Source organism: Typopeltis vanoorti, chromosome 17 (genome assembly GCF_054136105.1).
Source record: "Typopeltis vanoorti isolate ZY-2024b chromosome 17, IOZ_Tvanoo_1.0, whole genome shotgun sequence".
NCBI classification, from domain to species: domain Eukaryota; kingdom Metazoa; phylum Arthropoda; class Arachnida; order Uropygi; family Thelyphonidae; genus Typopeltis; species Typopeltis vanoorti.
In genome coordinates, this window is record NC_143565.1 from 75,046,676 (window position 1) to 75,061,289 (window position 14,614).

Below are 14,614 nucleotides of genomic sequence, written 5' to 3' on the forward strand. Positions count from 1 at the left end.
GCGAGTCGTTAAGACCAAAACTTGATCTTCACAGTTGCGCCCGGGCCTGAAACCAGCCTGTCCAGGACTTTTTCTGCCACTCATGAAATAATGATTGGTCTGTAATTTGTTACCAGACTTAAATTCTCTTTTATGCAAAGGAATTATTTTGCCTGCCTTCCACTCTCTTGAGACTTTGCCAGAGCTGAGACTAAAATTAAACAACCTAGTCACTGCCATCGCCAGTCCCCTGCACATTCTCTTAAAATGTGAGCTGATATCCCATTCAGTCTCACAGCTGTATTTGCATTCGGATTCAGTAATATCTTAAGTACCTCCAGTTCATCAATCTCTGTTCTCACATCACTCTGTCCCCTCTGTTATAACAATATCTTCACTTGGATGATATACCCTTGCAAAATGATCACTGAGTAGTTTAACAATTTCATCTGCGTCTGTTACTTTTCTACCATCTGCACTCATTAAATTTATTGTTAGTCATTCTTCCTCCTACTTGCCACATAACACATAACAAAAAAACTCTTTGGGATTTCCTCTTCCTGTTTCACTGATTTCTTCTTATAATCTGATTATGTTTTCCTTACCATGCTGGTCACCTTTCTTGCCTGATCCTTGTACTGTTCCTGAGTTAGCTGGTCACCTTTCTCCTTGTATACCCTCCACAACATGAGCTTATTGATTAAGTTCATGCTTAATCATCCATCTAACTCCTCTCCTTGGGTATACAGTTTGATATGGCTTCCTCCAGATATCCCTTGACTATACCATGCACTGTGAACATCCGTCCTTTTCAGAACTTTATGTCATGGTACTGGTTCAAGCTGCCTTCTGTGTATCATAATCAACTGCCTTATAATTCCATATGTGAAAGAATTGTTGGAAGAATAGAAAAAGTGCAAAGATTTAACATTGTGAGTTTGTTGCCAAGGTAGGAGTGAACTAGGTATGGTAGGAGTGAACCGAGAAGAGAGCTGTGTAATCAGATGATTCAGTGAGCACACCATGTAAGAGAAATGATGTGCACTATGTTGGTATGTTGATGGCAAGAAAGATTTGTACTTGCAGAATGAATTGCAGTTAAATAGATTTGGTATCAGAATCTAGAAAATCGTTCACTGAAAGAGTAAACATAAATAGGGAAATACGTTTGGAGTGCTGCACGAGAGCTTGAATTGTACATGTTAAGGTGAGTGATAGACATTGTGATTGTGATGACGAAGAGAGCAAAGGAGAGAAATAGTATGGAAGATCTCAAGGTAGGGCTAGTTTTGAAAGACAGGAAAAATGGTTGACAACAGCTGTGAGTAGGGAATTTAGTTGAGAAACAACTTGGGCTTCTTCTTTGAATGAGTCAGAATTCTTACTTAAATGCATCACAATGGGTAATCTCTTATTCTGTTTGTTCACTAATGCTAAAAGCATCAGAAAGGAATTTAGTTGCGCAAATCTTAGCAAATGCAAATAGACCTAAAATTATTGGTTAGTGAGGTGTAGTTGACAGAAGAGGACATTGACATCCTTGCTACAGTGTATCCAGAGAAAACAGAATAAGAAGAGAAGGGTGCTACTGGTTACAGATGAATCATTGAATTAGAGGAGGTAATGGTGGTGATATTATGAATAATGCAGGCAGTGGGGTTTGCGACTGTTTGTGAAGCAGAGGTTTATGGGACAAAATACATCTTAGGTATTGCTGTGGACTAGGGTCAACTGAAGTACTATTAACTGATCAACCTTATGGATACAAGCATAATAGATAAGCTTAGCTGATAATGGTTATTCATAGTAGTGCTTCACAGTATAAACAATAAAAACAACACCAGAGGAGCAAAATAAATAGCACATGTGACTAATATTTCACTGTATTTCTAACCCTCACCTTCAGAACACATATTATAACTTTAACAGCATTCAACTGTTAGATCCTGAATGGAGACCTTTACAAATAAATTCTTTATTCAGGATTTAACATGATAAATATTACTAATTAAGGAGATATCTGCACATCAGCTAATAATTATGAAAAATTTCTTTATGTCATGTGATAATATGTAGTCCATATGTGCCATATATTGAAATTTATTCCTGTATAACTGAAATGAGAAGCAGAGTATTTTGTGTCAGAATAGTAAGAATTATGTAAGGGAATTAAGTTATTTGTAAATCCCACTAAGCTGTCTAGTACATTACAAAATTTCGAGAAAGATTATAAGTAGTAATCCGGAATAATCGTGTATAATCTGTACGAGTTGAGCGTAGCAATGGAGGCTGTACCTATGTGGAAAGTGACGTCAGAATGACTACCTGGAATAGGATAAACCTAACAGATTAGGCAGAGTGTAGGATCACCCAAAGGGCATGAACGATGGGGTTCATGGGTAAAAAACCGCATCGAATAGAGGGCGCCTGATAGGGTGAATAAAATACAATGCGAGCGAAACATAATGGATGTCAATTTAATGTGGACAAGTGTAAAGTTATGCATTCTGGGATATAAAGATTAGAAGCTATCTATCACACTGAGAGAACTGTAATCAATGAAATTGACGAAGTCAGGGATTTGGAAGTAGTAGATAGAGAGCTGATGTTTAGAGGGCATGGTGCTAAAGTAACCATAGCAGCTCACAGGATTACTTGATTATTGAAGAACACACTAACAAGCAGAGATAAGGGAGTTATCATTCCTCTTTATAAAGCCTTAATACAACCACATCTGGATTGCTGTGCTCAGATCTGGTCACTTAGAGTTCTTGGGGATGAAGTGGTGGAGAGGATCCAGAGGTGAGTGACCAAGATGGTGAGTGGTCTGTGGAATGCTCCCTATGAGGATAGATTGAGGATTTGTATTACAAAAGTTGGTTGATAGGCAAAAAAAAAAAAAAAAAAGGGGGGGGGGGTGGTATGATAGAGACATTTAAGTTATTAAAGGATGTTATAGAATTGATTTAGGGAAAATGTTTGAGTACCTGGTTAGAGGGAGCAGAACAAGAGGTCATTTCTGGAAATTAGGTAAGAGTGTGTGTGCTTACCTAATTACCATGTGCTTAGCAAGGGTGTGAGGAATAAAGTTTTCACTTGGAGATAGGTGAATAAATGGAATGGGTTGCATGAGTCAGTTTGTCTGTTAATGGTTTCAAGGAGAGGTACTACATCTTTTGTGTTGATAGTTTGGGTCTCTCACAATGAGTCTTAGGACTCCATGGAGGTATGCCTGTGCAATAATAATAATATTTTCCCTCACACTGCATATCTCCTTTCGAGTCATTTGCTTTAATCAGTGCAATCATCTTACCTTCCATTTGATCTATCTTCTTATGTATGACCTTGGTCACATAACATATCTTTGCACTTGGAAAGGATGATTTTTGTTGCTTGATCATCCAGCATGTCCCTCATTATACAATCACCATATAACACTATATTCTTTCTTTTACTTTTTTTTTTGTCCTTTCTCATCTCTTTTCTTGTAGTTTTTTCCATTTAACTTTCTTGATACTTATCATGAGCTTCTCCAATTGCTCCAGCTTCTGCCTAGTATAGTACAGCATTCTTGAAATTTCTAACCTCATACTACACTCATCTTATTTTTCCAATTTCGCATCTTTCACACATTTTCTCCTTATTCATTGTATTACACTATAATGCTTACGTTCATACTTGCTCTCCTTCTTGTGCACAGTAAGTGGTGCATAGTCATTACAAATCACTGACTGCCTAAAAAATCTGTCATTCAATGTAATTTCAGTTGAATCACTGTCAGGAATAGGAGAGGTAATGATGATTAAATTGGACTGGTATCAAAACAGCACATAACTTTCATTACATACATTTTATTCTAGCTCATTATCAAGAGTCAAAACTTTGAATCCACACACACCGCCTACAGTCAGAACTTACTTCATTCCTGGTTTTCACTAACTGGCCTGAAAACTACTGACGGTGTGCTCAGAATAACTCGCATAACAACTTGCATGACTATTAATTAATTAAAATAATACTCTGAATCAGTAAACTTAAAATGTTGCCTCTTCACCAAGTAAACAATAAACTTTTTTCTGCAGTGAATGTTCAAAGGTCACTGTCAAGTGGCAGTGACCTTCAAATATCTCCAGATAATACTTAACACAACTGTCAACTTTACTTCATTAGCTATTTTATACTCTTTGAAAGATATGCAATATGTTGATACAAGTGCAATATACCACCACTGATTTTTGAAACCATCATGAAAGAAAAAAAAAAAAAAAAAAAAAAAGTTTTATAATGATGTATCATTTAATGATGCAGAAAAAAAAAGTTTTTTTTCTTACAGGGTAATCCTGCCCTAAAAGTATTTTGCAAGATTTGTAAAGGAACAGATTTTTTAAATGAAAGAGATCATATTCAACTACATACAATCTGTATTTGCTAGTACACAAAATCAAATTTTAATTAATAAATGTTCTCAGCATAGGCTGTGCCATTTATTAATTAAAATTTTACTTAAGGCTCAATTAAGTTGGACTAGATGATTACTTGAGTATAGGAAATATAAAGATATTGCTTGAAACGTGGCTTACCATAATATGCACATATCAGGAAGAGAGAGAGAATAACAAACTAATCTCTTGATCAACATAATTAGCTTATTATTCTAACAAGAAAAATCTTGTGAAAAGGGAATTTTAATAGCTAGCATTAAACAAAATCAAGCCAAACCAAAAATGAGCAGCCAATGATTTCATAAATTACTTCTTTAATTTCTTAAGCATCTCCATATCTGGCTATAATGAAACTTGGGAATAAGCAAAAGTGAATTCAAATCCTGGCATACACATCATGCCTTCCTTTCTTAAAGTTTTTTTTTTTTACCCCTTTAACTTGTAATATTTTAAAAAATTAAATGAAAAATTATTTATTTTTAATGAATAATTACAACAAAATAAAGAAAATAAGTTATTAAAATTATTCTTAAAAGTATCTAAAATGAGTCTAATAAATTGTATTACCTCGGATCACTGACCACATTTTTCCTGGTCGTTTTTCTCTATCATTTTGAATGTATCTTTTTTTTGATTGATTCAGAAGAGAGTGGGGAAAAAGAGACATAGGAATAAGACACATGAGTATAACAGCTGCTAAAATTAAGAATCCCATCCACCAGGCTCCTATCCATCTTGGATCCTTATCTGAAATTCCTGGGTCATCTATAAATAAAAAAGAATATGACATATGCACACAGTACTTGTTCATTTGGCTCATTTAGAATGTAGCATATGCAGTATATTTATATATCGTATACCTTACTTACAGGTATATGAAAGAATGATAAATTTAATAATAGAGAGGATATGAAGGATTTGTTGCAAAAAGCAAGAGTGAAGAGTGACAAAGTAAGAATCTTAAGTATATTACCTGATATGACAGAAACAAATTAAGAAGTAAGGCTATGGCATCAAACAATTTGATGCATAGACTGTGGTGCAGAACTGGAGGCAAGTTTTTGGATGGGCAGAATGGATTTGTATGAGATGGACGGTCTATACTTGAATAGACCGTCCATCTCAAAAAATTATTAACTGGTTATGAGATCTAACGCAGAAAGAGTCAGGGAAACTAAATTACGAAGGGATGTATGGTCAGAATTTGTACGTAAGAGAGACAATGTTATGTAGCAGATGGGAACTGGTATCATCATGGAAATGATTAAGGAGAGAACAATTTTGTGTTTGTCCAATTTGGACTTATCAAGCACGTACTAACAATGTCTGCATGAGTACGGCACTAGATAAGGACAGAGATCTGCAAGCTGTCAAAATGTGTCACACAAAACAAAAAGCATACAGGTAATAAATTATGTCCGTACACAAATGCTAAGCATATAAGAAGTAAAGGGGTAGAGTATGTTGCCTTGGCCAATATGGAGGACCTCAGATTGTAGACCACTAATTTTAGGAAGGATAGACAGGATAGGAGAGGAGGGAGAGCATGCTGCTAATGATATTAAATGAATCCAGTTAGAGATGGAGACCTATGACTACAATATTACTAACAGCTTTTCATGTGGCAGCAAGTTTGAAGCCATATGGTGTGAGGTCAAGTCTAACAAGATCAAATACATAGGTGTTATTACAGAACCTAGTGGATCAGGTGCTAATGATGAAGAAATGCACTATCAAATAAAAATTATGGGGAAATGAGTAATCATAATGGGGGACTTTAGTTATCCAAACATTGATTAGGTAGCTGTGAAGAAGAATGAAACTGAATTTATTGGCCTGTTACCAAGCAACTTCCTCAAGCAGCATGTGACAGAAGGAACTCAAGGTCAAAGAGAGTTAGATCTGATTATAGTGTCAGAGAGGATTTTAGTTGTCTCTACATGGTGACAGTGATCATGCAGTACTCACTTAGGAAGTAGCTAAGTTTAAGAATGTTCCACTCAAAAAAGGTTACATGCTGAACTACAAAGCAGGAAATTATGATCACCTGAGAGTATGCTGGATTCTATGCCATGATATCAGTTGTTGAATGAGGATATTGATAGTGGGAAGTGTTTAAAAAAAGGATGCAATATCAGAATGTGTCCCTAGAGTTCAAAGAATAAATAGAATAGGGGTAAAATAGAGTAATCTAATTAAGCAAGAGATTTGTAAGAAGATGTGGGAGGAATACCATGTGCATAATAAAAATGAGGTCAGTTATGAAAATTATAAGCATTTGGCCAGAAGAGTCCCAATTGTTATATAGAAAGCTAAATTAGTATCGTGCAAGCTAAAGACAACCCAAAAGAATTCTATCATTACACAGCAAGTATTTGACACAGCAAGTCAAAGAAATAATGAATACGAAAGAATAACTCTACTGAATGCAGATAGTATGTGGGTGATTGATGCAGAAGAGATTGTTCAACTAATGAGTGGACATTTTGCTAAAAGCTATCAACCTGGTGCATGCAACATTCTGCTCACTGCTACCTCTTCACTGTATGAAGAAACTCAGGTAAACGAGGAGGAGATACTAGAGCTGCTGCACAGTATTATTGTATGGAAAGAAAAATGATTTGAATGATTCCCTGCTGCAGAATATGAATTCTGCAGTAAGGAATGATGGGATATGAGCATGGATGCTAAAAAAGTGTTTTCAGGTGAAGTAATAACTATTTCTTTGACCAGACTATATAATTTGAGTATCAAAACAGAGAAAATTCCACAGGAATGGAAAGAATGTATGGTAATCCATTTCACAAGGGTGGTGCAAATACTGATGTATCCAGCTATCGACCTATCAATATCTCTGGGAGTGGTGTGAAGATTTTTGGAAAAGTTCGTTAGGGCTTGCATACAGAAATGGGTTAACAGAGAAACTATACTTTGCAATGAACAGCATTAATTTATGAAGGGAAGGTCATGTTTGAATGTGCTAACATTCTATAATATTGCTACTGTGGAGTCAGACAAGGAGAATGGATACACAATGGATAACAGAAAATATAATTACAAAAATAAGAAGCCAAATGAGATGAATCAGTGAAGTCCTGGGACAGGTACTTGGAGAACTAACAATAGCATCATGAAGACAAAGAGGCAGTATGGTTGAATAAATCATGATAGAGAAACAGTTAACCAGAGACATTTTAAAAATTTCTAAACATAGAAATTGGTGAAAGATGCATATAACTGTATTTTATGAGCTATCCCAACAGTCCTAAAGACTAGGGACAGAAGTGCCATTACAAATATCTTTACTCTTATCATAACGACAGACTTCCCTGAAGTATTTTTTTTGTTTTGCTTTTCATCTAATCACATTACCCATGTTTATTTTTATTTAATGAACATCTATCTCAGGCAGCACGTAAAGAAAGGTACGCGAGGATCAAGAGTTCTAGATCTCATTGTTAGAGGGGATTTTCACATTTTCCTCCAGATGGTGAAAGTGATCATGAAGTAATCACCTGTGTTGTGGCTAGTCATATGCAGGCTTTTGCGAGGAAAGGATATATGTGGAATTATAAGGCTGATGATTATGACAAGCTTAGGAGACAGCTTAAAGTTAACCAGAGATATTTTAAAAATTTTTAAATATAGAAATTGGAGAAAGATGCTTATAACTGTATTTTATGAGCTATCCCAACAGTCCTAAAGACTAGGGACAGAAGTGCCATTACAAATATCTTTACTCTTATCATAACGACAGACTTCCCTGAAGTATTTTTTTGTTTTGCTTTTCATCTAATCATATTACCCATGTTTATTTTTATTTAATGGCCTAGTTCATACTATTCAGTATTTAGAACAATAAGTTTTAAATAGCATAAAACTGTCAGCAGTTGAAAGTATAACTGCCTTGAACATATTGGCCGTTAGAGGGCCGTAAGTTGTGTAGTGTCAGAAAGAACTCTGGAAAAATAAGTGCTATTTTGAATAATAATTGGCAGTGTTTCATAAATTTAGGGTTTCATTATTTATTTTTGGGAACGAATGTGTCTGAGTGATTTTTGGTGTGAATTCTATCAGAATTATTAATCTAAATTGCCATTTTAAATATCACACAATGCCGGTCAGGAGGTCATCCATGCTGGCTCGACTGGTGCTACTAGGCGAATGCCGTGAAAGTCAAGTAGCATTGGCGACATACACTTTTCAAAACTGATTCAATGTCCTGAGTGCGATATGTATGCATGGCAGAATGTAACAGATGTCTTTGTGGAAAGGGAGAGAATGAGTAAAAGACCAGAGAAAGTATGGATTTGTTGTAAGTGAAATATATACTGTTGGACCACGATACACAGAATGCGAAACTGACTAAAAAGATAGTGTACATGAAAGAAATGAAAGAAAGACTGACAGAGTGAAAGAATACAGGAAATGTAGAAGTCAAAGTTATGAAAAACGGAAATGAAATGAAAGCAAGAGAAACTGAGGGAGTAAAAGAATGCAAAGATGTAGAAGAGAAAGTTACGGAAGAAGTTGCAAAAAATGGAAGTGAAACAAATGTTGGAGAAACTGAAGGAGTGAAAGAATGCAAAGATGTACAGTGAAAGTTAGTGATAAAGGTTGAAAGAAAGTATGAATGAGGAAAAGGAAGTAAAGTGCGGCTGAACGAGAGGTAGCGAGATAGAGAGTGAAATTGTTGGAATGCAAGATTTAATGAAACAGATACTGGAAATGAAAAACGAAATGAAGAATATGTTGAGTGATGTTAAGCATCTAGTGCAAATCAATGAAAGTATGCAAGAAAACAGAATGAAAGAACAAATAGTAAAAGAAGTGACAAGTGATTCCAGGATAGCAGTATATGGAGACTCCATAATTAGAGGGTTAGTTACTGACAGTCCATAAGGTCTGCTATCCGGGTGGGAGAATGAGTACAATAATTAAGGCATTGGACATGAGGAAGAAACGAGCAAGAGAGTTGGTTGTGATTATAGGGAACGAATGATCTAACTGGGCATAAGGATGTGAGGACGATTATCAGGAGACTATTGAGAAGAGTAGTGAAAGTAACAGTGTAGTAGGAAAGGTTGTCGGTGTGTTACCCAGGTATGATGATGATTTGCGACAGAGAGCCAAAATCATGAATGGTATGTTGGCAGAGCTGTGTGAGGAGAAGGGAATGGAGTTTGTGGATGTATGGCATGTGTTTGATGGAAGAATGAAATTATACAGCCGTGATGGGTTGCATTTAAATGGCTTTGGAGTGAGTGTGCTGGAGAAAGTGTTGCTGGATGAAAGTATGTGTAGAAGTACAGTGTGTGTGATGCATGCCAGAGATCAAAAGGAAGAGATGAAGAGAAAAATCAGGAGAGTGGTACTGAGGAGAGACAACCGTGCTTGGCAGTGGAAACAGTAGTGTGAGAAAGGAAGAGAGAACGGGAATACAAGAGGAACAGGGAAACAGGGGGAACTTGGGTGGACAGGGAGATATGGCATAGGGAGAGTGAATGTTGAAAGTGGCAGTGATTGTGTGTGTATGAAGATGGAGTATATTGCAATGTGGGTGGAGAAGTGGAGACTGAGCAGGTATATGTGGTAAGCAGTGATAAAGGTGATTCGGCAGGTGTAGTGGGGAAATCACAACCAACATATGGCTTGGATAGGACTGGCTATAGACCTAAAAATGAACTGTTGTGTTTGTTTGTTTACAAATGCCAGAAGTATCAGAAATAAAGGTGATGAAATGGTTTCAGTGATTGAGTTTATTCCCCTCAAATCATTGGAATAAGTGAAACACGGTTGAATGAAGATGACATCGTAATGGGAATAGAAATGGAAGGGTACGGTATTTTTCGTGAGGATAGAAAGGGCAGGAAGGGATGGGGAGTGCTGCTTCTGATGATAGCAGGGGAATTAAGTCCACATAAGGTAGCCATGAAAGGGAGAAATAGTGGCAATGGTTATGAGGCAGTGTGGTGTAATGTGGAAGTTGAGAGGAAGACATATTTAGTTAGATGTTGCTATAGGCCTGGGAATGTGGAAGGTGGTGATGAAGAAATGTATAAACAACTTGGATTAATGAACAAAGGAAAGGTAATTATTATGGGTGATTTTAATTATGGTGGTATAGATTGTAATGAAGAGATAGCATTTGGGAATAAGGAAAGTGAATTTCTTGAGAGATAACTATCTCAGGCAGCACGTAAAGAAAGGTACGCAAGGATCAAGAGTTCTAGATCTCATCGTTAGAGGGGATTTCACATTTTCCTCCAGTTGGTGAAAGTGATCATGAAGTAATCACCTGTGTTGTGGCTAGTCATATGCAGGCTTTTGCGAGGAAAGGATATATGTGGAATTATAAGGCTGATGATTATGACAAGCTTAGGAGACAGCTTAAAGCTGTAGCATGAAACGAGGAGTTGAGCAGTAAGGAAATAAAAGCCGCATGGGAACTTACAAAGAAATACATAACAGCATCGATGTACGAATGTAAAAGACCAAAAGGCTGAATAAGGCAGGTGCAAAATGGATGAATGTGGAGCTTAAGCATGAAATCTGGAAAAAGAAAGTACTTTGGAGGAAGTACAAGTTGAATAATGGTAATCAGTCACATGAATCACAAGCCAGGAGAGTGACTCAGTTAGTAAGGAAAATAAAAGTATAGTGTGAGTAGAAATTGGCAAATCAGGCTAAGAAAAACCCTAGAGAATTTTTTAGATATGTGACAAATAGAAGGAAGAATGATCGTGGAAAGATGAAGTTAAGAGATGAAAGTGGTAGAATGGTAACTGCTGCAAAGACATTGTTGAGGTATTCAATGATTAATTTATAAAGGTTAGGTTTCATCCTGATCAGGGTAGAATCATGAGGAACTTAAGTGTAGAGGACATAGGAGAGGATAGCTTAACTGTGAGTGAGCAGGAGGTATTTGAGGAATGTTAATAAGGCGATAGGATTTGATGACATATCACCACGCATCTTAAGGGAATGTTCCAGGGAACTGGCAGTAGCATTGGAATGCCTGTTTAATAAGAGTTTTGCAACAGCACAGGTTCCAAGAGAGTGGAAGGAGGATAAAATTGTTCCACTGTATAAAGACGATGATAAGGCTGTAGCTTCGAATTATAGGCCGGTTTGTATATCTGAAGTTGTGGTGAAGGTCCTGGAGAGATTGGTGAGAAGTAGGATACAGAAATGATAACAAGAGTATTCTCTATGGTTATCAGCATGGGTTTGTTAAGGAGAGATCATGTTTCACTAACTTACTTATGTACTATAACAAGGTGACAAATACCTTGGACAGAGGAGATCCATATACAGTGGTGTACTTGGATTTTGCATAGGCTTTTGATAGACTGCATATGACAAGCTCTTAAATAAATTGAAACAGATGGGATTAGATAACAGACGTCTGTGTTGGATCAGTGACTGGCTGTCAGATAGGTATCAGAACGTTGTCCATGCGGGTGCGGTATCTCGAAAGAGAAAGGTCACCAGTGGTGGGCTGCAGGGATCAGTTTTGGGGCCATTGTTGTTCAATTTGTATGTTAATGATATTGGGTTGGTTTAACTATTGATATCCAACTGTTTGTGGATGATGAAAAACTGAGGAGAGCAATACACAGTCAGGCTGATATTAATGCCTTATAAGACTTAAATAGATTGCATGAATGGGCAGGTAAATGGAACTGTCAATTCAATGTTGCCAAGTGTAAGGTTTTGAGATTTGGTAAGCAATGATGGGATGCATAGTATACGTTTGGTGGGGAAACTTTAACAGAAGGAATGAGAGATCTAGGAGTGATGGTGGACAAGGACCTGAAATTCAGGGTCCACATTGCACAAGTTGTGAAGACATCGCATAGAATAATGGCAATGATGTGGAGAACCCTGACATACAGAAATAGAGAGGCTATGATTCCATTGTATAAGGCCTTGATCAGGCCTCATATGGATTATTGTGCACAGATTTGGTTGCCGGGTTTTCATGGTGACGAGGATAGGTTGGAAAGGGTACAGAGAAGATTCGCAAAGGTAGTCGGTGGTCTTTGGAATGTGGAGAACGAGGATAGATTGAGAGAATGTAAGTTGCAGAGCCTCGTGAATAGGAGGAAGGGGGGGGGATATGATTGAGACATAAGCTGGTCAGGGGTTGTTATCAGGTAGACATGGAAGAGATTTTTTCTAGAATGGGAGAGGGGAGTAGAACAAGAGGCCATTGCTGGAAACTGTATAAGGAGGGTGTGAGCAAAGGAGTGAGAAGCAGGTTCTTTGCATGGAAGGTGGTTGGTGAGTGGAATGCATTGCCTGAGTGTGTCGTGGATGTGGACACATTGAATCAGTTTAAGACGGGTTGGATGAGCATTGTATGCAATAGTGAGTACCTCCCACAATGAATCTCTGACTCCATGGAGGTCAAATGTTGATAATAATAATAATAATAATAATAATTTTCCAATTATCATTATCACTTAATCTACAACAATGGCTTCATTCCAATTAATTCCTCTTAAGCGTTTCTTTATTCTTTCAATTTTATTTGATATAATTAAGTCCTTTACTTTTTCCTCTCATTCTTTATTTTCATAAGCTAGAGGTCAGCAGCAAAATATACCTCTTCTATGAGCATTGACTAAAGCAACCCCATTTCTTGAGACAAGTCCATATATTCATGACGAAAAAAAAACATCTAACAGCTCAAAGAAAGTGGCTACTATTGGCCATTTATCTTAAGCATCCCATTATTATTTATTTTTACTTGCTAACATATGAAAAATTTCTAGCCTGGACTAGTCATTAACCATGCACGCTACCGGCCAAGAAGTCTATAGACATCAAGGTTATCATGGAAGTGAAGTGCATATTAAAATTGTAATACCATTGATATTACATTGAAATATACGATGGATATGAAGCATACGAGGATGCGTATTTCATCCATAATGGCCAGTTAGGTGGTTAACACTATATTCTAACATAAAGATATGCATAAATTCACATGGAGAGAAAAAAAAACAAACAAAAAAAAAACCTCACTGATTATGTTATTGCTGATGACAATAACAGTCAATGAGAAAGTTATTGCTATAGTTATGGTAGTTCAGAACAAGAGTACACAGGAGATTTGAAACACAAGGTAATCACCATTTAGTTGTGAGCAGAATAAATATTGACTATCATATTAAAAACATGTAAGAAAGTTTGATTCTCTGAATCTTGGAGACTCAGTGATAGATTAAAAAAATGCTGATTGACTCAGCCAGAGAAGTATGTGATGAAGCAGTCTACAAGGAGAGAAACATCAGAAGTCCATCATGAATGCAGGAAATTAAACAGACAGTCATGGAAAAGAAGAAAGCACATCAAAAGCTCTTGTCAAGTAACTTTAAATATGCTTTCAGCATGTGCTGTCAAAGAATACAGAAAAAAATGTAAGAAAGCAAAGCATTGTGTAATAGCAGCTAAACAAAAGTTGTGGGAAAATTTTGTAAGAACATAAATACTAGGATGGTGGCAAAATGTACTGAAGACTACTGAAAAAGTTTAGAAATAGAGAAAGGAATGCTGTTAAAAGGCATTAGATGATAAAGGTAACTTAAAAATTGAAGATATTCTAGATGAATGGAATATTTACTTTGAAATATTGCTAAATGAAACAAACAGTTAGAAAATAATTCAAAAAGTATGTAATGAGGAGGTTTAAAGGGATTTAACATTACAAAATTTTTAAATCCCTTAACATCCAACTAAGTTTTGTACATCGAAATCAAAGTGAAGTTTGTGTTTCTAATACGAAGACTGGTATAAGTTTGTTCTTAATTTTGAATTATTAACTCAATTAACTGATTATTTCCCTTGGCAAGTATCTTGTCACTCCTGAACATTTGTTAACAATTTTGAGATGAGTTTTTGAGCATTCTCTTCATACTTACATCCCTCCCTTATACTCTCCAAACAGAGATAATCTTCTTTTATTCAAATACATTTGAATAAAAGATGGTGTTGATGAATGCCTTTGAACAGAAAAGAGTTGCTATCTTCCAGAAAATAAATTTCAACATTACAGTAGCTTTATACTATGTTTCAATCCTTTTGATTTTAAATTAGTAGAGTTCTTGTCATTCCCTTCCCCTAAAGTCATATTATGACCAAAATAATGGATAGTTTGATATCTACTCTCTCTCTCTCTCTCCCTC

At 36.3% G+C, this 14,614-nt stretch overlaps 1 protein-coding gene across 1 annotated transcript in view; it reads right to left on the bottom strand.

Moving 5' to 3' along the window:
• The window catches only part of LOC150097499 (uncharacterized), a 193,978-nt gene that overhangs the window by 134,060 nt on the left and 45,304 nt on the right, over positions 1-14,614 (bottom strand). The window contains exon 4 of the mRNA XM_090406938.1: positions 4,989-5,186. Coding sequence (XP_090263064.1) covers positions 4,989-5,186 — 198 coding nt within the window. The remainder of the gene's footprint in view (positions 1-4,988; positions 5,187-14,614) is intronic.